This window comes from Perognathus longimembris, chromosome 1 (genome assembly GCF_023159225.1).
Source record: "Perognathus longimembris pacificus isolate PPM17 chromosome 1, ASM2315922v1, whole genome shotgun sequence".
NCBI classification, from domain to species: Eukaryota; Metazoa; Chordata; class Mammalia; order Rodentia; family Heteromyidae; genus Perognathus; species Perognathus longimembris.
Window position 1 is genome coordinate 137,994,397 of NC_063161.1, and position 24,263 is coordinate 138,018,659.

The 24,263-nt window shown below is 41.8% G+C and overlaps 1 protein-coding gene across 2 annotated transcripts in view; it reads right to left on the reverse strand.

Annotated features, from left to right (window-relative positions):
- The window catches only part of Abca1 (ATP binding cassette subfamily A member 1), a 123,837-nt gene that overhangs the window by 73,947 nt on the left and 25,627 nt on the right, over positions 1–24,263 (reverse strand). For both annotated transcript variants that reach the window (XM_048338411.1, XM_048338421.1), the window contains exons 3-5: positions 17,042–17,135; positions 11,901–12,042; positions 11,249–11,367 (exon numbers count right to left, since the gene is read on the reverse strand). In XM_048338411.1, coding sequence (XP_048194368.1) covers positions 11,249–11,367; positions 11,901–12,042; positions 17,042–17,135 — 355 coding nt within the window. The remainder of the gene's footprint in view (positions 1–11,248; positions 11,368–11,900; positions 12,043–17,041; positions 17,136–24,263) is intronic.

Genomic DNA, 24,263 nt, shown 5'->3' on the forward strand with positions numbered 1-24,263 from the left:
GCACCAGAAGTGCCTCTTCTTAACTGGGTGTTCACTTAGCTCACCTGTCACCTGTTCTTAGTCTCTCCAGGTTTCAGTGTCCTCTGCTGGACAGTGGAACTAATACTATTCACAGGTTGAAACAGGTAGCAACCAAGGATTAAGGGCAGAATGGGGACAGTGTGCCCACTATCACAACACAGGGACATCAGCAGGTCAGCTTATATGCTAAAAAATGGAAAACTGAAAGCAGCTATCCAGCAAAAGGCCAAGCACGCTCCCTTCCAGCTCAGTCTTTTCGATATGAACCAAAGTAGCTGATCTGCTGAGCACAACCTCCTAGGCTTTGCATGGAAGAGCAAACAGCCGCCTACCAACTTCTACCAAGTCCCAGGAGCTTTGCTGCTGGTACAGTGAAACAGGGCAAAGAAAAGGGAAAGGAAAAACAAAGCCAGAAAGGCCTTGGCGACTCAAAAGAACACAACAAATGAGATGTGTTTGTGGCCAGGGAAGGGTAAGACAGAAGCCTCAGTTTCTTGCCATTCATCTGAGCCAGGCCTCTTGGCCCACACTAAGGCCAGGCAGGCTGAAGGGTGGGGTGGGGGAGGGAAACCTGCCCTTGGGAAACCTCTCCTCACCATTCCATGTTCCCTTCCTTCATTCCAGCACCCCTAGGAGCAGGCTCCACTTTGGGGCAGAGGATGAGGCAGGAGGGAAGTGGAAGAGGAGGAGGAGCGGGAAGAGGGAGGGATGCCGAAGGCTCTAGCCCGCTGGGGTTACTCTCGGTCAGCGCCCTCCTCGCCCCAGCTCCGATTTCAGGAACGCCAACTCCCCGCCAGCCAGAGCCCTACTTGAAAAGGAACCACAGCAATCAGCAGCTTGAGAAGTGGGTGGAGGAGGCGAAAGGGAAAAAAAGGGAAGTAGAGAAAGCCGCCGCTGTTAAGATCCAAAGCCTAGATCCTCCCCTTGCAGACCCCATCCCGCAGGAGTAGGGTGGGGGTCCTGCAGCCCTCGCCCTGTGAAATAAGCAACAACACAACCAGCCTGAGTTGGGATGTGAATGGCAATGCCAAACCTTGGTTGGCTTTCTAAATAAGACCTTGAAACTCTTTTTTTTTTCTCTCTCTCTCTCTCTACAAGGACTGGTAACAAACACACTTGGCATCTTTTAGGGCATCTATTTGTGGTTTGTGTTTGTCTTCCTGCAGGCAGGGCTCTACTTTCTTCAGGGAATGATGTAGTGGAGCCCTCTCTGGGAAGACCTTGTTGTTCCCTGCTCAGAGAAGGGCACAGAGCTGACCAGCTGCTCCTGAGTTACTCTTAGGGCAAATTGAGGGCAGGCTGGGATTACAGGGTGTACACAATCTCAGGCACTCCCTACTGTGTATGGGGTCTCTCTCGAAGTTCCTTTCTCACAGTGAAGACTTGCTGAGGAGTAACAAGACACAGCCTAAAGTCTAAAGCCCGGACTTTAGACTATGGATAACCTCATCAGATCTCAATTCCAGAATTGTCTGGTTCTAAGGACTTTGGAAAATTGTTAGTCTCTCTGAGCTTCTCCCTTTGGTAAATGGTCTACTGTCTGAGCATGAATTAAGTAGCACTAATGACACTGAGTGTGCTAAGTACTCTGAACACCAACTCACACATCATGCAAGAGAAGATCTAAGCTGAAAATTAAATGTGTTCAAAATAGATGTTGATAAAGTTATTCTATCAATCCTGTAACAAGTTCCAAAGAGAAACCAGATTGTTCATGGTTATGCACTCAGAATTCTTTCAGGGAAAGCCAAAATCATTCTCTCTGGACTAACAGGAAGGAGTATGACTTTGGGAAAGAAATAGGACACATGTGACTGTGCATGAGCTCAACAAACCTGTAAATGGCTGCTGTACACCCAATAACTAGCACAATGGTTCCAAGGAAATGAGTTGTGCTTTTCCTGGTGCTCCCAAAAGGAAGGAGCCTGCAATCAATGGGACAGGGGCTACATGAAGACTGAACCCCTGCCCTGCTGCCTCAGGGGAGATGGTTATAAGTCGGGGGAGGAGAGGGAGAGCCTCTACTCTATCTGTCCCTCCAAAATCAGTTAATACTGAAGCCAGGGCTAGAAAGAGACATCCCTCATCTTTCCTCAGATTCAAAAAGGTAATATAATGGGCCTGATGTGAATTGAAGATATGAAATTTTTTATGTGGAAAGTTAATCTCCAGTGTGATAGTATAAGGAGGTGGGATTACAATCCTTGTGAAAGAGCTTGAGGGAAGGGGTTGTTCCCCTCAATTCCTTCAGCCATGTGAGGACACAGCATTTCTCTTGTATGGGGAATGCTGCAAGGGGATACCAACATGGAAGCGTAAAACAGCCCTTCCTCACTCACTGAGTCTGCAGCACCTCCATCTTGGACTTCCCAGCCTCCAAAGAAATCATTTTCTATTTACAAAATTTCTGAAGTCACAGGCATTTTGTGATGGCGAACTGAGTGGTCTAAGACAATACCCCTATTTTTACTAACCAGAGGAAAGTGAGAGAAATTGCTGGAAGCCCATAGAGGACTGATATCATCTGATAAGAACCTGATGGTAATGAGGAGCCAGATGATTCTGTGAACCCCAAATGTCAGAATGACCTGGTCATAGTAGTCTAGGGGAGGCAAGTACAGTCATTTGATCTGAAAAGCCCAGAAGGAAATGGGAGGTCACACCGAGGAAGTAACAGGGACTCACATCAGTTCTGAACATAAAGAGAAAGAGGGAGGAACAAGCAGGCATGAGCAGAAAAAGCAAGCAAAATAGCTGACAAGGGAACCTCTGTAGAGAGCCTTTGTGAAGACTAAAGAAATAGAAGAATGGTGGAGATGACCATGAAGACAACAAGAGGGAAGAGAAGGAAAGAGAAATAGAAGAATGGGGGAGATGCCCATGAAGACAAGAGGAAAGAGAAGGAAAGACATCAAAAGTATAAAGGAAAGGGGGTACAGAAACAGGAAAAGCTGAATCAAGCACAAGGGGCAGAGGGGGAAAGATCTGAGAGTTGTAGAGAGGAAAAACAGTACAAGAAATGTATCCAATGCCTAATGTATGAAACTGTAACCTCTCTGTAATTCAGTTTGATAATAAAGAAGATTTCAGTGCACCTAGCTCTCACTGGTGAGCTGGTCTCTGGCTGACTAATGAAACCAGACCTTCCAATCACTGGAAGACACAGGACTAGAACCAGCCTGCACAGCCCTGGAAAATCCAGGGAACAAGAAGAACAGAAGATGGACTTACAGGGTGGGGACTGAGATGAAATTCTTTCCAGAACTGACTTTGGAAGAATCGTTTCTCTCTAATGTATAAAAACGGTTTAATTTTTTTCTAACATCTAAAATGTACAAAAATGATTAAGGACACAGTATTAATTTGTCAGGAGTGAAAAATTGTTTCATATTTGCAAGAGCCTCAGACATATTCTGTTCTGTTTTTTAGAATGTCTAAAATAAAATAAGCTTATGAAAAAGGACAACATCATCACTGTCGTCGTCGTCATCATCATCATTGTCATCATCTGGCTCAAGGTCATAGATGGCCCCATGGAAAGATTCTGAGCTCGGAAACAGAAGACTTAGATTCAATTTACAACTTTACCCTCAAGCTTGAGAAATAGATACAACCCTTTTGAGCCTCAATGTTCTTATCAATAAAAAGGGGATAACAATACCAATCTGCTAGTGTTGTGTCAAGGCATTGGATTCAATCATCTAGTAAACATGTAAAATGGTCTCTTGACTTTGTGCCTCACTGTCACAGCGATGGAAGGGCGAAATGGGTCACTTCTGGTAAGAAAGCAACTACATTTCCAAGTTGCTCTTTGCCACCCACAGAGTGAATAACGCTTATACTGGAAAAGCAGGAGACACGCAACACTGTTTTGGATGTTAACAATTCCAACAAAAATGTAAAGCAGCCTGCTATTTGTGGAGTATGTGGCATTCTGTAATTGAAGGCAATTGTGTGTTTTCTTCTATTTTTGTCTGGGCAAAGCTGACCTTTGATTTAATTTAGCTCAAGCAATGTTTCAACACTACAGTGGAGTATTGAATCCCTAGACTCTATCCCAGCTGGAGCTAGGCCCTTTGCTGTCCTGAGTGGAAATCAATACCTTAGTCCCTGGGACACAGCCTGACTTTGACAGGTCTGGGGAAACTCTCATGGAGATAGGAAAGTGTCAAATTATGAAACCCTAAGGCCCTAAGATGAAAAGTTTCAACAAGTGTATATGGAACATGAATTGCAATTAGCCAAGATTTCAAGGGACTTCCATTTTGATGACATAATGTTGACATAAATGTCACCAGATCTCCCAGTGAGACGACACATTGGGGTGCAGGGCTCGGAGAGCTACAAGGGAAGGAAATAATGTTTGAAGCTGTACCTTCAACCGGAGCACAACTGCCCAAATAGGATGAGAGACCTCAAGTAAGAAAGGAGAAGTAGCCACAAGTCATGGGATGTTCTTGATAGGCAAGCCTTGGACATATGCTCCAATGCCCACGACCCATGGAGCCAAGAAGTGTAGGAAGTGTCAGAGTGAAGAAAAACCTAGCATTTATCTCTGAAGCTCTCTTGTCCTTTCTCATCCCAGTCTGTCTATCTATACCCAGAGTCCTGTGATCTTAGTGAAGTTCACAGCAAAGTTCAAAGCTCTCTCTAGAATGTAATGATAGCAAAGTATAAGGGGCTCAAGTTCTAGTCATCCTGCTGCCCCTTGTCAGCTCTGCCTTTTAGCCTCTCCACACTTCAGAAGTGGAAATGAAAAAATGTAGCCTCTACATTCCATGATGGTTGTGAAAGAATGCCAGTAAACTAAAGTCAAAGCCTGGTACTTAACAATGGGCTACACTGTTCCAAATGCTTTATTCTCATTGGTTCTTTTTTTTCCCCATTATATCATTCCTAACGAAGATTCTTTCGCATTTAGAGGAAACTGAAATGCAGAGATGTTAAGGAATTAGCCATGGATGCAGCCAGGATTTGAATCCAGGCAATGTGAATGCCATGTTCTCTTAACACAAATTGCCCTGCCCAGGAGGCATTTACAAAAATATTAATTACACACCCCTCTTCTCAAATCCCCATCACAACCAACCACCTTTCCATGTCACCACAAGTTCCATGTCACCACAATCTTCCCCCCTCACTCCCCACAAGAGCTCATCTATTTGATTTTCAAAGATTAAGAAGGATAAAAGTTGTCTCGGCTTTGAATTCTCAATATTATTAGTAAATCTCACAGCCAGAAAAAATATGATGCTTTTCCCTAAGCAAATTTCAGCGCAGCCTGACAAATTTCACAAAAGTTTTAGTCCGAGTCACAATAGAAATGGCAACCAAACCAGCCAAACCAAATGGCAGCCATTCCATTTTCCCTACTCAACATCCAGCTGCAGAGACACAGAAGCCAAAGACCTGGAGTGAAGACTATAGGACACAGACATTATGGGCCTCCATCTCTCCTCTAGGTCCACACCTTTCAAATCTTTGGATCTAATAATGTGGGGATATGTCCTCCAATGGGGAATCCCCAGCCCTAAGTTTTTCCCGATTCTCTCCAGACAAGAACTCTCTGTCACAGAGAAGCCCCTGAATCAGGGGCAGTAGAAGGTCCATTATCATCTTAGTACTCACTGGGAGGGGGAGTGTTGCTGAAAAGTATATTCAGCTACAGCAAAAACCCATGCCACACACATTGATGGTGGACAACACATGCACACCCAAGAACGCACCATCCCTAGGCCCAGCTTAGGAACTATGCCTCCATTGGCCCACCTTCCCGGTCTGGCCCAAACCCACAGGGCTGGAAAATTACCTTCAAAGCCCTCACTAAGCTTTTGTAGTTTAAACTTGTTAGTTGGCTATAACTTGGGACAGGGCCAAACACCTGGAGAGCCAAGAGCTAAGATCTTGGCCATGACAATGCATAGGAGAGATTGGCTACCTGGCAGACTGCCACACCACAAAACCCAGATCCATGTCAACATCACCTGGGTTGGGCCACAGGTGTGAAACGTGGTGAACATCAACAGGACCCACACGAGCCTAGGGACTGTTCATCAGGAGGAGTGGTGAGACTATATAAGCCATCATGAGGCCTGTGATGGACAAGAGCCCAACTGACTGTGGAAAGTAGGAAGGTAGGGGGAGGTAAGGGTTTGAAGAGTTAATCAGAGAGCAGGTGTACATTAGAAAGCAAGAAGCCTCTGGCCCATCACATCCATTTCATGCCATTCCAGCCAAGTAGGAGCTCTGAGCACGATGCAGAGGTAATCACTAAAAAGGCCCATGTCCATGATGCTGCCAGCAGCTGAGGAGACAGAGGTCAAGAGGACAGGATTGGGGAGAGAAGCAGCTATTGGTACAAGGTGTACAGCTCAGCACAAACACTCAGCAGGAAGCAGGATAACCTGACAATGTGGTATCACTTAACATTTGAAGCAGCTGAAAAGGAAATAAGTAGTAAAGAGACCATGAACAAAGTATACCTTTTTCTCCAGCCTGGTCCTGATTCTGGGCCCCCATTAGAGAGGTGTTAGCTTGGTTGACATGCTGGTCAATTCTGCACCTCCATCCTCCCTCACAAAGGCCAGATTCACTGAATCTGAGACCCAGGGAGGCAGGGCCTGGTGAGGGACACTAGAGACAGTATCAGAGAGGAGGAAGAGGAAGGAGACAGTTGTTCTCTTACCCAGGGCCCTGGCAGGAGCAGACGCAGGTTTGTAAAACCTAGAATTAACACCTGCGGGAAACTATCTTTAAAACCTGTATAATAATCTTTTTTCTTTCTACTTTTGCAGACAAGAACACATCACTACATAAATGCATTGCTAGGACTCCTCAGGGAGCCTTGCAAGGGGCCATGAAAATGAACTTTGGTTGAGCTTTCCAGCAAATGCATTGTGTCCTCTGGGTCCAAGCAGCTCTTCAAGGAAAATTCTAAGTGGTAAACTTGGTAGCAAAAAGAAAGCTGAGACTATTTGAATATTTTGTGTCATTAGTACTCATTGTAAACACTGTTGAACTGGGTTTGTCTAAGGGAATTAACTTACCTGTGCTAGTTTTTTACACGTTCCCAAAGCCACTGTCACTTGATCTTTATCACACTTTAGGAAAAAGAAAGGCAGTTGTTTGATTTTCTCTCACCTGGTTGAGGTGAAAAATCAGATGCACTGACTTATCTGCTACTCGGCTACTTCTTGGCAAAGAACCATGGACAAGGCCAGCCCAGCACTGAAGAGGGTCCAGTCTCGTGGACAAGCCCTACCAACAGTCTGTCCTAGGGGACCCCCCATCCAACTTCCAGAATGAAGCATTTTTACTCGTTTTGCCAAATCTCAATTTTGAGGCAATAAAACTTAAAGCCCAGAGTGGGTAAATAAACTGGCTAAGTCTTGACAGCCAGAAACATCCAGGAAGGCAGAGTTACTATGCTGTACGTCAATGAAGTGCTGCAAGCTCACTATCAAACACAAAGAAAGTTGTCTCACATGGAGCGCATGCTCCATGATGACCTATAGAGCAGCTAATCTCCCTATTTTAAGTAAACAGCGGAACAGAAGGAAGCAAAATTTGCCCCCAGTTCATACTTCATAAGGACTAAAGTCTGAGTGTGTTGCCAAAACAATAAACTCTTTCTTTTAAACAGGCATTTTCTAATCTTTAATCACTTATAAACTACTTCCACAGGTTTTACCACACCCACATAAAATTACGCTTTCCTTAAATAAACTATAATGGGTCTTGCCTATCTAATACCCTCTTAAGCAATAATACTCATGAAATTTAAATTCAATAGGAGTTAAAATGAAAAGCTTTTCTTTGTGTGCTGTCTAAAATCATCTCAGCCATCACACAAAACTTAACTCAAAGAAGCACATATCTTTGCCAGTCTACGTCACATAGGGTCATAATCTAGACAGGGAACTTTTTGCTGAAGTTTATGGGACTATGTCCTCTTTGTGAACCATCTTTGAATTGGAAATATGATAGGAATTTAAGAAAGAATGCTCCTCACACTGACTCTCACACATTATTTTCGCCAATCTCTACCTGTGTGGGTTAGACAGAACAATCTAATGATCAAAAAGTCCCAAGGATGAAAATACTTGGCAAAATACTCCACAAGGCTTCCTTCTTCGGCATCTCCATTAGGATGATTTCAAGGATAATAAGATTTGTCTGCAATTTCATTCTTAAAACTGGAGGCATTCCCAGCTGGAAGACCATTAACCCACATACAAGATGGTGTGGGAGAAAGAGAATTGTGTGGGGCATTGGGGGCTGGCTACACTCCATTCGGGAAAGTCACCTCCATCTTCAGGATCAGATGATGCTGTGGAACAGAGAGGTTCCATACTGCTTTGCATAGCTTGTGTCTCATACAAGGTTGAATAACTGGATCAGCGAACCCACTTTTCTGTAAATAACAAAATAGCCACTAACATCTCTTTCAATAAGTAGAAATGAAATGAAATCCTAGCCTGGGAAACCATGACACTAGAAGAGAATATAAGAGAAGAGATTCCCACATTCACAAATCACCACAGGTGATCACCTGTGGTGATTTGCTTGGTCCCCATGCACTTAGCAGAGGCAGGCTGAAGAAAGAACATGACCTCCAATTGGATCACAAAAGCAGGACCCAGTGTCACCAGCACCAAGCACAATAATTAGGATCTAGGATCCTGAAGGTCAATGCCAAACACATTGACATCTGCAAGAAACTGATCCAAGCCTCAAGCCTTCTGCTCAGAGTTTCTAGATGACAGGAAACAGTAAGCTACAGGTATCACAGGGGGTAAAATTTAAGATAAAATGGCACTAGAAATCTAAGGAGGTAAACTGGAAAAGTAGACTTCTTTTTTTTTCTTTTTAGTTGAAAAAGTCAATGGCGCAATGGCCCAATTAAGAAAGAGAGAACAAGTCACATGTAATTCTGAGTATTTAAAAGAACCCACAACTTTGGTTGACTGTACAGGGACTATGAGTCAATAGTGTAACGCAAATGCCAAAAAGCCTAATGAAATCTCAGATTGCATGAACAGAAATACAGTGCTCAGAGCAAAAGAGGCAAAAGTCCCTTTCTTCCTCCACATTTAGAATGCTTTTGTAACTTCTGGTAAACTTCAAGAATGACATAAGCACACTGAGACCCAACAAGAGGAGAGGGACAAATTAGGAGAGAATGCCTTCCATTAGAGAAACGGACATTTAGCCTAGAAAACCCAAACACTCCAAAAAAGATCAAACATTCACAAGATCTATCTTCAAACTTTCCAAAGAAATGGAATTAGACCTATTACTAAGAAGGTAGAAAGCAATAGCAAATATTTTCTGATAATGCAAAGCTGTCAACACCTAAATGGAGCTACCGCATGAGAAGCAAATGTATGCATATGATAGAGAAGGTGAACAAGGCTGGAGCTCTGGACCAGGGCATCTCCAAGGATCCTTCTAGCCCCGAGACAGCACCAGAAGGCTAAGCCCATAATGCTAGGAACGAGGACTCAGATCAAGTAAATACATATCCAGGCTTACATTCCCAGCCTTGGAGTCGCTCTAAAATTTACGGAGCTCTGTTCAAAATCAGCACAAGATTACTGGCTTCTTCTAAGGAAGCAGAATTTCTGTTCATTTCCCTCTACAACTAAGGCCTGGCTTTGTGTTGCAAAATAAACAAAAGAAGAGATTAGGAATTTTAAGAAACCAGTTGAAACTGGTTATACAGCTCAGTGGTGAGCCCTTGTCTAGCATGTGTAAAATCCTAGACTTGAACTCCAGCCTGGTAAAACAGAACAAAACCCGCTTCAGTGTTGAAGAAGGGAAATGATTTTTCTTCTCCACATTAACTCAGGTCTCCAGTTGCACAGAGAAGAGGCTCTAAAGCAACCTCTACTAGAACTGAAACTGTATTAGACAATTCATTCCCATCGGCCAGTTTATTTCATCAGGCCCACAACTAGAGTGACAGGGGAATAAGACCAGATGATCAAAACTGCATCACCATCATAGAAGGAGAAAGATAATACTGGCTCCTGTTTAGTGAGCATCAACTATGTGACAGAAACTGTGGTGGGTATTACTTTTTTTTTTTTTTTTTTGGTAGTACAAGGGATTGATTGAACTCAGGAATTGTGCTTGCTAAGCAAACACTCTACACTTGCAACCCTTTATCATCAGGCAGGCCCCACAATGCCCATTGCCTCTTTTCCTGCCCAAACAAAGCACAGTTTTGTCTATGCAAGAAAGAGCTCTCATCCAAGTCTGGCTTAAAGTCCAGCACTTTGTACCATTTCTTCTTTTGCCAAATGAATCACAAGCTAGGAGACCTTCTAGAAAAGTCAGCCTACTCTATTCTCTCCTCAAATGCCAACCAGAGTAAAAGTACTTCTCTGGAGCAGTAGTAGTACTTAGCTGGTGACAGAGGGGAGTTAACTCATCATGCCATTGTTTAGGACCACCAGCACGGGGTGATCACAAAGCAGATCCATTTTTCAGTAGGCATCCTGGTGGTTTTTCAATCCTCTAGACTGTGCACACAAGTTTTGCCCACATCCAATGGACCACTCCCATCAGCCTCTGCAGCTGTGAAAGGCCATTGCTGGGAAACTTGCACTGGAACATGCATAGCCAGTGGCTCTCTTGGCATGCTGCCCTTCATTAGCCACTTCCTCAGTGACATGTCATACTCTGTCTGGGCACTTACTAGATCAAAGATGATGATGATGATTTCCCTTGTAAAAGATGTCCATCACACTAAAAATGACTAGGGGAGGATACATTCTATTTTCCTTTTAGAAACAAAAGCTTACTTTTCACTTGCCTCCTTGCACGTTACAACTTCACTTGCTCTTCTCTAGGTACATCAGGATCCCTTATCTACAAATGTCTATTCATGACAACTATATTTGAAAATGCCATCAGTGGCGACCTGCACTCCTACCTGTCCCTACCACCAAACCTATGCCATTCCTATCTGGTGATATTTTTTCTTCTGTGTCCCTCAAGAAAGTCAGCATACTTAATGTGTGTGGCAACCAGCTTCCTTGATTTTGTTTCTAAATGCTTCTTTCAGAGAGGCTTCACTGCACAGAGGCCCAGTGCCCAGCCACTATGAGGAAAGACAGCCCAGGAGGAAGAGCTGAGGGAAGAAGTAAAAAGAACAAGCCTCAGGCCACAGACACCGGCCGATGTCTACTTCCAAACGCATGCTCAGAAGGCATCTGCTTACCTGGGCCCGAATTCTTGATCTGCTGTAAGGCTCTCAGAACTCTGTGTATGTCCTTCATGCTGGTGTCTTTCTGGCTGTATAAAAGAAGCTTCCGCGCATCTGAGAACAGGCGAGACACACTGTAAAAGGTAAGAAAAGCAGAACCTTGGTTACACCAGCTAGCTGCTTCTCCTGCATTACAAAACTAACTGTCAGGTCTATCAGCCACAGCCTGGTTTGCAGCCCCCTCTCCCCCCATGACAGAGGCTGAAATATTGCTACTGGTCCCCATACTCTGTCTCCCTGGACACCCCATGATGTCTCCACCACCCATCATCTCAGTCACCCTTCCCCTGAGACCACACCACAGTGATGGTTTCACAGTGGATGGGAGTCTTCTAAATGTTCTATAAGTAACTTGAGGGCCAAGACCCTTCTAGTGTACACCACCTCAGATGTGCAGCTTGCATCCTGCTATCCCTCTCTTCTCTTCTTCTGGCCCATTTTGTTGGAGATACAGTTTAAAACTCGACAGTTCTTTTGACCACATATCATCCTGACTTCTAAAATGTATCCAAGTAAGGTCCCATTCGGCAGACTTCTCCATACAAACATTTCCACAAAGGGAAGGCTAAGTATTCAATGACACATTTGGAAACGATCTGGTACTTACATGGATTTGTTAAAGTTTCCAACAACACCGGGAGCCTCACCAGGCGTTGGATAACGGAAGCAGGGATTGTTGGCATTACAGATAATCCCCTGGACCCAAGGAAGTGTTCCTGCAGAGGGCATGGCTTTATTTGGAAAGTGGCCTGTTTGAAATCAAGAAGAATAAACACACGGACGGACAAAGGTTAATTCTTCGAAATGATTTCAGAACTCCACTCACACAATACTTCATCCCAAATCCGTGTACCTCTCTTTCCCCACATCCCAGAAAACTGCCTCTCCGGGAACCTTGAATTCCAAAGCTGACATCAACTCTCTTAGCTACTCTGAATGTACGTGGTATTGCCTACAGCTCCCCAGTAAACAGCAACCTCAGGAAAATGTCAAATGAAGTAGATTGGGCCTGAATAGCAAAGGGCCTGGCAGACAGCTGTCTTCTACCATAAGCCTCACCTCTCAGAGACACAGAAGGGCCTTGAAGTGACCTAATCCAGTCCCTTCACACTCCAATGAAGTGGCCCATGACAGACAGACACCTAGACAGTAACAGGCCCACCTCAGGGTAGAACCCGCATTGCTATAATCCCAACCCAAGCCCCTTCCTTATGCCTAGGACCTCCTTTATAACCTGGATCTTCTAAATCTCCTCTGCTTCTCTCTTCAGTTTGCCAAATGTCTGTTAGTTCCACCTCCTCTGCTAACTCATAATCTCCTCAATGGCACCCCAAAAACATGCTGAGTTGGTGGTCAGATGCCATCTGTGAAGCTACACTAGTTGTTGTTTTGTTCCTTGTCAGTAAAATGAGGTCCTAGTTGCTAAGTCAGCTGCTCACTCTCCTCTCCCTTCATGATGGGAGTTTCCTGCAAACAAGATTACTGGGCATGACTGGGCTGGGTCCCAGGCTTCAAAGGCACAGGTTGGTGTGTGGCAGTCATCCATGGTGCTGCTTCTGAGGATACAGGTAAATGTGTTCTGGATCAGGAGCTCTTAGCCTGAGGGCCTGTTCATGTTAGAACAAAAAAGCTATGGTTCTGACTTTCAATAATTCACATAGTTATCTGTGACCCCTCAGAGCTCACAACCACAGCTCTAGGAGGTGAAGAGCATGTATCTTTAGTCTTTGTGGCCAAACCACCTGGGAGTCACTACCAGTCCCTTTGCTCAAGTCACTGGCCCACCTCATAACCCTCAGTTTTCTCATCTACAAAATGGTGCTAAAAATACACATGGTAATCCAGGCACCAGTGGCTCACACATGTAATCCTAGGTACTTAAGGAGGCTGAGATTTCAGGATTGTGGTTTGAAGTCAGCCCCAGGCAGTAAAGTTCAGGAATCTCCAATGGAACTAGAGCTATGGCTCAAGCAGTAGAATACTAGTCTTGAGCACAAAAGCTCAGAGACAGTGCCCAGGCCCTGAGTTCAAGCCCCAGGACCAACACAAAAAGGAAAGAAAAGAAAAAAGAAGGGAAGGGAGGAAGGGAGGAAGGGAGGAAGGGAGTGGTATTACCTAAGAACTTAAAGCACCTTTGCAAAGGGCCTACCCCAAGTTAAAATGCTCAGTGAATGGGAGCTGTTAGGACTTTGGGAGCACTGTGGCAGTGAGAGCACATGACAGTACATCCTCTGCTATTGTCCAATTAAAAGCTTCCTTCTATCTCTCAGCTACCATCTTACTCCCAAAGCAAGGTTCTTATTTCATTCATGCAAATCTGCTGACAGACTCCCCCAAAGTTACATCAAAGCCAGGGCTTGCCTCACTTAGCATCTTAGTACCAGAGCCCTTCTATCTTCTATCCCTGTTCCAACCAGAGAGACAACATCCAAAGCAAGGAGGAGACAAGATATGATCTCTGTGCGTACTCCCTGCAGGGACTCTAGCCTACTGAACATTTACTCAGTTAATCTCTTTATCTTCCAGTTAATAGTTCAAGGAAAACCAAACAAGGCCCATTGCCTAATGAACTGTTCCTCATTCAGAGCTTTATGTAACCCAACCAAATACTCCAAGGACAAGGGATTGTCTTCTTTCAAATCCCAGAGACACTGTCTCTAGAGACAGGATGATATTGGTGAAAGGCAGTACAGGGCAGTGATGTTGAAGGTATTTCAGACTCTCCTTCAGCAGAGGTAGGGGTGAGGGTGAGGGGAAAAGATCCTTTCTTGTACTTTGTGCCTCATTTTATGTGCAAACAAAAGCAGGATTAGGAGCATGCACTTAGTGCCAGGATGACAATCAAATAATACAATGGACTCCCAAGAGCCAGGGAAGTTACTAGGATTTTGATGGCTCTGAGTTGGATGGAGAAAGATATATAGAGAAAAACGTTATTGATTGACTGATTGGGGATAATATTGGACTTGAACTCGAGGCCCTGAACTTGCAAAGCAGGAACTCTACCATTTGAGCTACTCTTCCAGCCCACCTTTTTAATGCTGGTTATTTAAGATAAGGCCTCACTTCGTGCCTGAGCTAGCCTACACTGCAATCCTCCTATTAGTGCCTCACAGTTTTGGTGGGATGGCAAGCATACCCCCACTGTGCCCACACACTGTGCTTCCCCCAGAGCGGGACAAACACTATGCCAGCCTTTATTTGAGGTGAAATTTCACAAACATTTTTGCTTGGGCTGGCCTCACACCTCAATCATACTGATCTCCTAACACCCAAAGATATAAAAACAATGTTATATACATGTATGAAAAGAAAACAATGAAATGTGTTCAAACTATTTTTAAGAAGGGGAGAGACAGACAGAGAATGAGACAAGGGATGAATTTGGACAGAGTATTTTATATGCATGAATGGAAATATAATAGTACCTTGTGCAGTTAATATATGCTAACAAAAACATGGAAGGAAGGAAGGAAGGAAGGAAGGAGGAGGAAGGAAGGAAGGAAGGAAGGAAGGAAGGAAGGAAGGAAGGAAGGAAGGAAGGAAGGAAGGAGGAAGGAAGGAAGGAAAAGAGAAAGGGAAATAAAGGGAAGAAGGAGAAGAGGAGAGGGGAGAGGAGGAGAGGAGAGCAGAGCAGAGCAGAGGAGAGGAGAGGAGATTAACACTAGTCCTTTTTTGACAGAGAGGAGATAATTTTGCAAGCTCTGACTTCTTTTTCAACTCTGTTCTTCCAACTGGGTCCCTAAAAGGAGGTGGGAATTGGAGATGAGTTTGCAAGTACATGGATGGGTGGGGAAAGTCCCATCTTCCCTTGATACATATAAGAACTTTATTACATTCCCAGCAATCTGCAGTCAGGGGTAAAAGGGATCTATGTGAGATCTCAAGAATATATCCAAGTTCACCCAAGTACATGATAAATCTGATGCCAACTTTTATGCAATTTCCACTTCACAACCTGGCCTGCTTGTTATCATTTCAGAAAGGGGCTGAAAAGGCTGAGTATGCTCTAAAAGATATGCTTCTGTGAGTCTCAGGGTCCTGTTTTAATAAAACTAAACATGGATATTCTATTCAGTAAACATATTCTTTATGTTTCCGAAACAGAAAGTAGAATTACCTCATAGGCCCATAAATTGAGCATAAGCTTCATTTTACACTTCATTCCTTTGGGGTTAAATAATATTATGTCTGAAGGAATGCTGTTGAGGTTTGATGTGTGTATGTATATGTGCGTGCATGTGTGTGAGCATGTGTCTGTGTATGTGTGTGTCTAACATGAATGTGCATGATGCAAATTAGCAAACTAGCATATGAATAACTGCTGCTACAGATGATCAGAGAGACTCAATGGGGCTTTGGCCCCAGTGCTTTCCTGGAAAAGCAAAATCCTATAACCTCTATGGTTCTGGTGTAGGTAGAGATGGGAAGTGGTCAGAAAAATCCCTGAAACAATGAAATGAGGTCCCAATTTAAAGTCCCACATAAATATTGGTCCTTCTGATTTGGACGTTTCTGCAGTATCAATTCATACCTCAAGACCAGTCACCATTATAGCCTTAAATTTTGATAACACTAGCAACAATCAGAAAAGCACTACTGTGTTGTTTTGTTTTGTGCCAGTTTGGGGGCTTGAATCAGGGCCTGGGTGCTATGTCTGAGCTTGCTTTGCTCAAGGACAGCACTCTACCACTTGAGCTACAAGCTCCACTTCTGGCTTTTTTGCTACTTATGTAGAAGTAAGAGTCTCAAGAACTTTCCTGCCTGGGCTGACTTCAAACCTCAGTCCTCAGATCTCAGACTCCTGAGAAGCTACGATTTCTACTCCATTTTTTTTAAAAGAGCTGAAAAAAAATCATTTACCTAAGATGATACACCTTAGTGGATACTGAAGCCAAGATTCAAACTCAAGCAACCTTAGATTCTTAGTCAATTCTGTATTTTGACATTTTCTTTTTATTTATTTATTTATTTAATTTTTTTTTCAAATTTTTATTATCAAACTGATGTACAGAGAGGTTACAGTTTCATACGTTAGGCATTGGATACATTTCTTGTACTGTTTGTTACCTTGTCCCTCATACCGCCCTCCCTCCCCCCCTCTTTATTTTGACATTTTCTATAAAGGTTGTTATCAAAATACACAATACAGAGTCAGATGACCTAAATGTTATTACAACTCTACTAGATATGGGACTTGGGCAAGTCTCTGCCATTGTGTGAGCCCTAACTTACTTATCAAGAAATTAGAGCAAATGGCAATATAGTCTGTTATATAAAATTTTCAGGAATCAAGAATGAAATATTTTTAGTAAAACTATACACAAAGGCTACATAAAAATATAACTCCATTTTGTTTTTTGATTATGTGGTTACAACATGATACATATGGAAAAGATCATCAGGAACAGGATAATAGTGGTATTAAGACATTCCCTCTAGGAGGCTCTTAAATCATTACTTTGTAAACTGTAATTAAGGTTATTTTATTTTTTGTGACTTAAGATGTGTGAAACAGATATCATCTCTTGTTAGAATTCTTGTTACTTCCATTCACTAGGACTCAAAATAGTCTTCTGATTTCATGTATTCTCAAAAAATTAGAAACTTATAATTTCTGGGTACTAATCATTTGTGGTATCTCTTCCACACAGCATCTTTGGAAAAAATAAATTGAGGCCATATTCCCTGCCTGGATTTCCCTTGTCAAGAGTGCATGAGTCTCTGGCATGATCTGCAGATACTCACATTCATGTTGTTCATAGGGTGGGTAGCTCAGCCGGACAGAGATCAAGATGAAGAAGATGAACAGAGGCCAGGCGACTTCTAGCAGCAGCTGACACTGAGTAGAAAATAAGACAGAACAGTCAGAAGATTCAAAGTCACATGGTGCCTAATGCTATTGGCTCTGGGAAATCTGCAGAAAATTTCACCTAACAATTGTCCAACTTCCTCAACCTCTCCCACCATACTCTGAAATTCTTAATACCATAGAACTGTTTCAAGTTTTCATCCTGTCGCATAGTATTCTGTACCTCATGACTTCCCGCAACCAGGGTAGGGGCCTCCCTGCCTGCTTCCTCACCTCCTTGGTATCTGGGACTCATTCAGCCAGACAGAATTTAAGTCTCGGCCTCAGCAAGAAACTCAAGTTCCATTATAGGAAAAAAAAAAAAGGGGGGGGGTTTCTAATGGTCACTCCATTCTAACATAGAGATCAAAATTTAACCTTCTTGTAATTGCTGGCACTTCAGAGTGCCAAGCATTTGGGGTTGGTTTTTTTGTTTGTTTGTTTTATTTTGTTTAGTACTTGTTATTTAGTTTTTTGCTATTTTTACATAATTAACTTTTAATTTCCTAAGACCTTTGGTGTGGTTTCATATTACTCATTCTTGAATCTTCAGTTTGGAAGGAAATGCCACAAGATATTAACTCTGGCCATTCTGGAGTGATTAGAACACGAACAAGTTTTTTCTTTTCTTTTTCTTTCCACTGTTTCCAGATTTTTCCATAACATGCAAGTATTATTTCTCCAGTGGAAGAGAAAAACACTGTTAACCTAAAATATAAAAGGATACTTTGCAGGAAAGCCAAAGGCTAGAGGTTCTGTATTTAGAAGAAAAAAGAATGAGGGCAGAGTCCCAAAGACCAAAGCGGGTGCTGATTCCCTAAACATTTCTGCAAATAATCCCAAAGAGGAAAACATTGTAATCTCCAAGTTTGCAAACCTTTTCTTTTTTCCTCTTTATTTTTTGTGCTAAAATTAAACTGACATATGTATACATAGGTAACATTTTAAATTGATACATATACACATACATATGTTGGCATGTATTTCAAGATATCACATTGTGTACCTTAAATACATGCAACTTTGATCTGTCATTACACTTCCTAAAAATAAAAAAAATTTCTTGCCTTCTGCTGAAGACAACTCTATGAAAAAGAACTTCTCTACAGCTGAGCTGGAAGTCCCTCCTCTACGTCTCCAAGTCCTCTGGTCCTTTATCAGGACTTGGCACAGTAAAACACTATTTATTCATGAGCTTCTCCCCTAGTCACTTTCTTCTTACTAAGCCTGTCACAGGATAAAGACTTAAAAACCATTTGTTGGGTAAGAGAACAGACTGAAGTTTATACAATAATAAAAAAATGGAAGTATAAATCAATTGGGCCCTTTGGGAAAGAAGTTTGGCAATATGTATTCAAAAAGCCATGTTTATCCCCTTTGACCAAGTATTATTACTGGGAATTCATCTTGGAGAACTAAAATTAAAACATCAAAAAGATATATACGTGAAAATTATTCATTCACCGAAACACTGTAATTGCAAAATATTGAAAACAACTTAATTGTTCAGTGATCAGGAAATAATTAGATTATGGTCCATCTACTGGGCGATATATTATGCAGTCATTATGAAAGTATTTATGAAACACAGACACCATTAACTGAAAAATGCAGAACATGAAGTTTTATGCATTCCAGGGCTACAGCTAAATAAAACCACTTACAGATATTAACAAAGATAGGAATTGAACTCTTTTTTTAAAGTAGTACAACCACAAATGAATTCAGGAAAAAAAATAATGTATTCTGAGAAAAGTAAAATTAAGGGCTAGGACTGTGGCTTAGGTGTAGAGTGCTTGCCCAGCATGCATGAAGCCCTGGGTTTGATTCCTCAGTACCACATAAACAGAAAAAGCCAGATGTGGTGATGTGGCTCAAGTAGTAGAGGCTAGCCTTGAGCAAAAAGAAGCTCAGGGATAGCGCCCGAGCTCTGAGTTCAAGCCCCAGGACTAGCAAAAAAAAAAAAAAGTAAAAGTAAATAGAGTGTAAGATCAACAGTCACCAGGCTTGACCATTTATTGATAGCCCAACATAGGTATATTTATAGGGTTCCTTTCATTAGAACAACCCTGTGAGACAGAAACCATGATTATATGAAAAGGCTAAGGCTCTAGGAAGAGTGAATCACAGAAGTAATCAGCTTCAAGGTTGAAAGTAAAGGCTAGAATCTCACAAATCCAGAAACCACATTTGATCATAGGTGTCTCAGGTGGGAAATACCCCAACTCAGTGGTGAGGATCAAAAATATCAGAGTTCCACAGACAGAAGGTGAACTCATGGTTTATAGATTTATAATAGCCATTACCAAATATCTACTGAATACTCAGGAAAGTTCATAGCTCAACTCCAATATTTAATCCACCAAAAGCTTTCAAAATAAGTAGTATTACTGTTATTTTAGAAGTGATGGATGCAGGTTGATACAGTTATACATCACCAGCTGGTAAGAAACAATCAGCTGGGTGCTGGTGGCTCATGTCTGTAATCCTAGCTACTTAAGAGGCTGAGATCTGAGGATCACTATTCAAAGCCAGCCTAGGCAGGAAAGTCATGTTAGCTTTCACAGAGCTGTGAAGGAAACCTATTTCTTTTACAGTATGCCCCTTATGTGGAATGTAGCATTTGCCAGCCCTACCAAGCACTCATCTGACCCAATGAGTCAAGCCTTTTGTCTCTGGACATCTCTGAAGGCCCAAATTTAGGATTCTATAGGACAGCACATGCTCAAAATATGCTGGTAAATTGAAAAAAAAAAAAGTGAGTAAGATCTTCCTGTGGCACTGACAACAATAAGCCATTTTTTAGTAGCTGGTCCCAGTATGAATACACAGAGAAGGGAAAGAGGCAAGGAGACTGATAATTAGATGATGATGACGACAACGATGAGGATGATGATGAGGATGATGATGGTGACTCGTGTAAAACGCTTAGCAGACTGGAACCTAGACTGGGAGCTACTAAGACCTAGGTGGCAGTAAGTATTTTACGTATATTAACACATTAACTCATTTAGTCTTCAAACAACCCAGTCAGTACAATTATTATAATATCCACTTTTACAGATAAGGAAACGGAAGACCAAGAACGTTAATAAAATACCAAGAATATAAGATTAGGAAGTGGCAGGGGTGAGGTTTGAGGTCAATCTGATTTAAGATTTCCTGTTCATAGCTACAATGTACCCCACTTCCTTAAGCCCCTCTGCCTACACTGTACCCTGAATATATGGATGCTGATCATCCATGTCCTATTGTATAAATGAACGAAGAGACTGCCTTCCATGTTCATACCACCATGAAGCTAAGGGCTTCATGTGAGACAAAATCAAATCATGCCCTTTTGCCCTATCCTGTATTTCTTATCTTTTGAGCTCAGGAAGCATCAAAGTTTCTAGAAACCAAACTTCTTCAGGAATGACATTCTAATGCACTCACTATCAAAACTAAGTTTTCCTCTCCATCTCTGAGCCTAGTACTTATCCTATCATAGGCTATCATAAATAGTGTAGAAACAAAGCTGAGTCCTTCCCTTTATACACTACCACAGGAAACTTTCTAAGTCTTGTTTTCGCACACCACCCACTTCCAGGCCTCCCTGACTTGGAGTTGGGATGTTGGGAAACACTGTAGTCAAAAAGTGTTTTACAAGCAAGGTGCTGGTCTCTCACCTATAATCCTAGCTACTCAGGAGGCTCAGAGCCAGAAAAGTGTAGCTAGATTCCATTTCCAAAATAACTCCATTTCCATAGCAAAAAAAAAAAGCAAACCTGGAGGTGTGGCTCAACAGGTAGAGTGCTGACCTTGAAAATATGAGACCATGAGTTCAAACCCTAGGACAGCCAAAAAGTAATGGTGATGATGATGATAATTAGTAGTAGTAAATAATAATAATAATAATGTGTTTTTCATCAAAGTGAAAGCTGGTGTCCAGAGTCTCAAAGTCTCACTTAGCATCACAGCCCACCTTCCCATTCCTCAGCTATCATATGAATAATATGAGCAAACATCTGTAAAGCAAGATTTCCTAACAGTGGTATTACTGATATTTTGAGTCAGAGACAGTTGTAGGATACTCTCTCTATGAAGTATAGAGTGTTTAATAGCATAATATCCTCAATATCTATCTACCTCTAGATACCAACAGCACACATACACACCCAGGATCAAGACAACACAAATGTCTGCAGACATTATCAAATGTCCCCAAGTGGGTATGGGAGATTGCCCTTAGTTGGGAACCACTGCTCTAGAGCTATGTTGAGGATTAAATGTTATTTCATGCTAAAGGTATCATGACCTTTATCAATATCATGTTACTCAATATGCATCAAACAATTTTGAATCATTATTCAGAGTTGTTCCAAGATCTCCCACTCTATAAATGATCATTGTCCACTTGAGTTTTATGCCTAACTTTCATTGCTGGTTGCAGAAATTTGGGCAAAATTTGACCAAAATCTGATCACTCTGTGAATGTCCTTAGATACCTAGCCTTAAAGACGTAGCAATGGTGCTCCTAAATCTCAAGACTTCTCCATATTAATTCACAGTTGGGAGAGGGTTAGGGCCATGTTTGAAGAACACAGAAAAGCAATGGAATAAAGTTTAGTCTTGAGCAAGGGCTTCACTTTGGCTTTATCAAAAATTTAGTTCTTGCTTGAAAAGAGAAGTCAATGTTTCTTAGCACTGAGATAAAGATGCTTGAGATTTCAATGAGGCATGAATCAAAAATAATAAACATCAGAAACCAAAAGATGAAAATATACTTTTTGTCTATATCCTGGTCAGAAATCTCAAAAAAAAAACCTTCCAAATTCACTAGAAAGGGCTGGGGATATAGCCTAGTGGCAAGAGTGCCTGCCTCGGATACACGAGGCCCTAGGTTCGATTCCCCAGAACCACATATACAGAAAACAGCCAGAAGCGGCGCTGTGGCTCAAGTGGCAGAGTGCTAGCCTTGAGCGGGAAGAAGCCAGGGACAGTGCTCAGGCCCTGAGTCCAAGGCCCAGGACTGGCCAAAAAAAAAACAAAAAAAAAAAAAACCAAATTCACTAGAAAGCTTAAATCTTAAAAACTTAAAGTGATGCTTAAAAGCACAGACAAAATGGCCATAACCAAGGTAAATAATTGTCTTGCTACCAAAATGTGATAACCAGCTAAATGAATAAAATATGGAAAGAAATACACTGTTCACAGTAAGATCAGACATATAAGCAAAAAAATCTATATACTAATTGAATGTCAAACATAAAATTCTTATTAAAAAGAAAACCACAGAACCTTATAAGACAGGTATTAATGAGAATGCTATTCTTCCTAATAGAAACAATATATAAACTCTAAAACTATAGAGATTTAACACAATTTTACTTTAAATAGTGATAGGATACTTTTTAGAACCTCACATAGTAGTAAGATTCAATGAGTAAAAGAAACTGTTAAAAATTGCAAAGAATTTTCTTTTTTCTGGTCCCTAGGGCTTGAACTCTGGGCCTGGGCTCTGTCCCTGAGCTTCTTTTGCTCAAGGCTAGCACTCTTACCAGTTAAAGCCATAGTGCCACTTCTTGCTTTTTATGAGTAGTTTATTGGAGATAAGAGTCTCATGGACTTCCCCCTCTTCAGTCTGGCTTTGAACGGGGATCCTCAGATATCATTCTTTTTTTCTTTTTGGCCAGTCCTGGGCTTGGACTCAGGGCCTGAGCACTGTCCCTGGCTTCTTTTTGCTCAAGGCTAGCACTCTGCCACTTGAGCCACAGCGCCACTTCTGGCCGCTTTCTATATATGTGGGGCTGGGGAATCGAACTCAGGGCTTCATGTATATGAGGCAAGCACTCTTGCCACTAGGCCATATTCCCAGCCCTCAGATATCAGTCTTTTGAGTAGCTAGGATTACAGATATTAGCCATCAGGCCCCTGCTTTCAAAGACTATTCTGAGAGGCAATGACCTCCTTCAGATATCAGACTATTCACCAGAGTAAGAGCACAGGCCTAGGTTATAGTAACACCAAGGCAATAAACACATATCAAATAACCAAATGAATAACCTCAAAAATCACTTTGAACATTTCATAAGAGTTCCTAAATAGCTATCAAAGAAATCACTATTGAGCAAAGGCTGTAGGTATTATATAATAAGAAGGGGACGAAAAATGTATACCTATTTCTAATACAACACACTTACTCAGGTGTAAACTAAAGCAAAATCTTATAAATCAAATCACACTGATGCCAAAAGGGAAAATTATTCTTAAAACCAGACCCACCATCCTGGCATTATAAAGCTTAATGCATTGATAGTGGCTTTTTAAATCAGTGTCTATCTTAGGAAGGACAGCTGGTCATATATTTCAAGGGCCATCTGACTTTGGACCAGTAATTCTACACCTGAGATAACGGCCTAAGAAAAAAATATAAAAGTAAGAAAGGCTAATATGTATAAAAATCTGTTTAGTAACTTACTTGTGATAGCAAACTGCATGTTGGCTATTGGGTTTTAACTTATAAAATAAAAACAGCGTTGATAGATTTTAAAGCTACCTAGAAAGTCAAACACAGGATGGATTTGGAGCTAAAGATCCAACATTCCTCTTATTTACTTACTAACAATAACTTTCTTCATTTGTGAAACAGAATTGCACTTCATAGCTCTCAGAATAAGTGTAAAAATTGAGACATCGTGGATATAAATGTACTTCAAAATTATCAAATATCACTATATCAGCAATCATTACTAATATTTATATTATTATTAAGATTATCTGGAGATATGAGGATGTACATACCAAATACTGTTAAATAAAGGAATAAAGCAGAATATGAAATGTCATGTGTGTATGTAATGATTATTATTGCCTCCAAGACTCTACTCATTTAAGTCCCCTCAATGCCAACAACCACAATACTTGCTCTAATGACCATAACCCACCTACCTCAGGAACTCGTTTGGGACATAAAGTGAAATTCAGCTGTCTTCCCTTTCTGTAAGGCACTGTATGATCTGGCCCTTCCTGTTCCCTACCCATCTCCCACCAGTCTTCTTTTAGTCCGCCAACAGCTTCTTTATGTTCCTGGGTCCAGTCTTTCAGCCTAGGACACAATGTTCAAAAGGTCTGAACTCC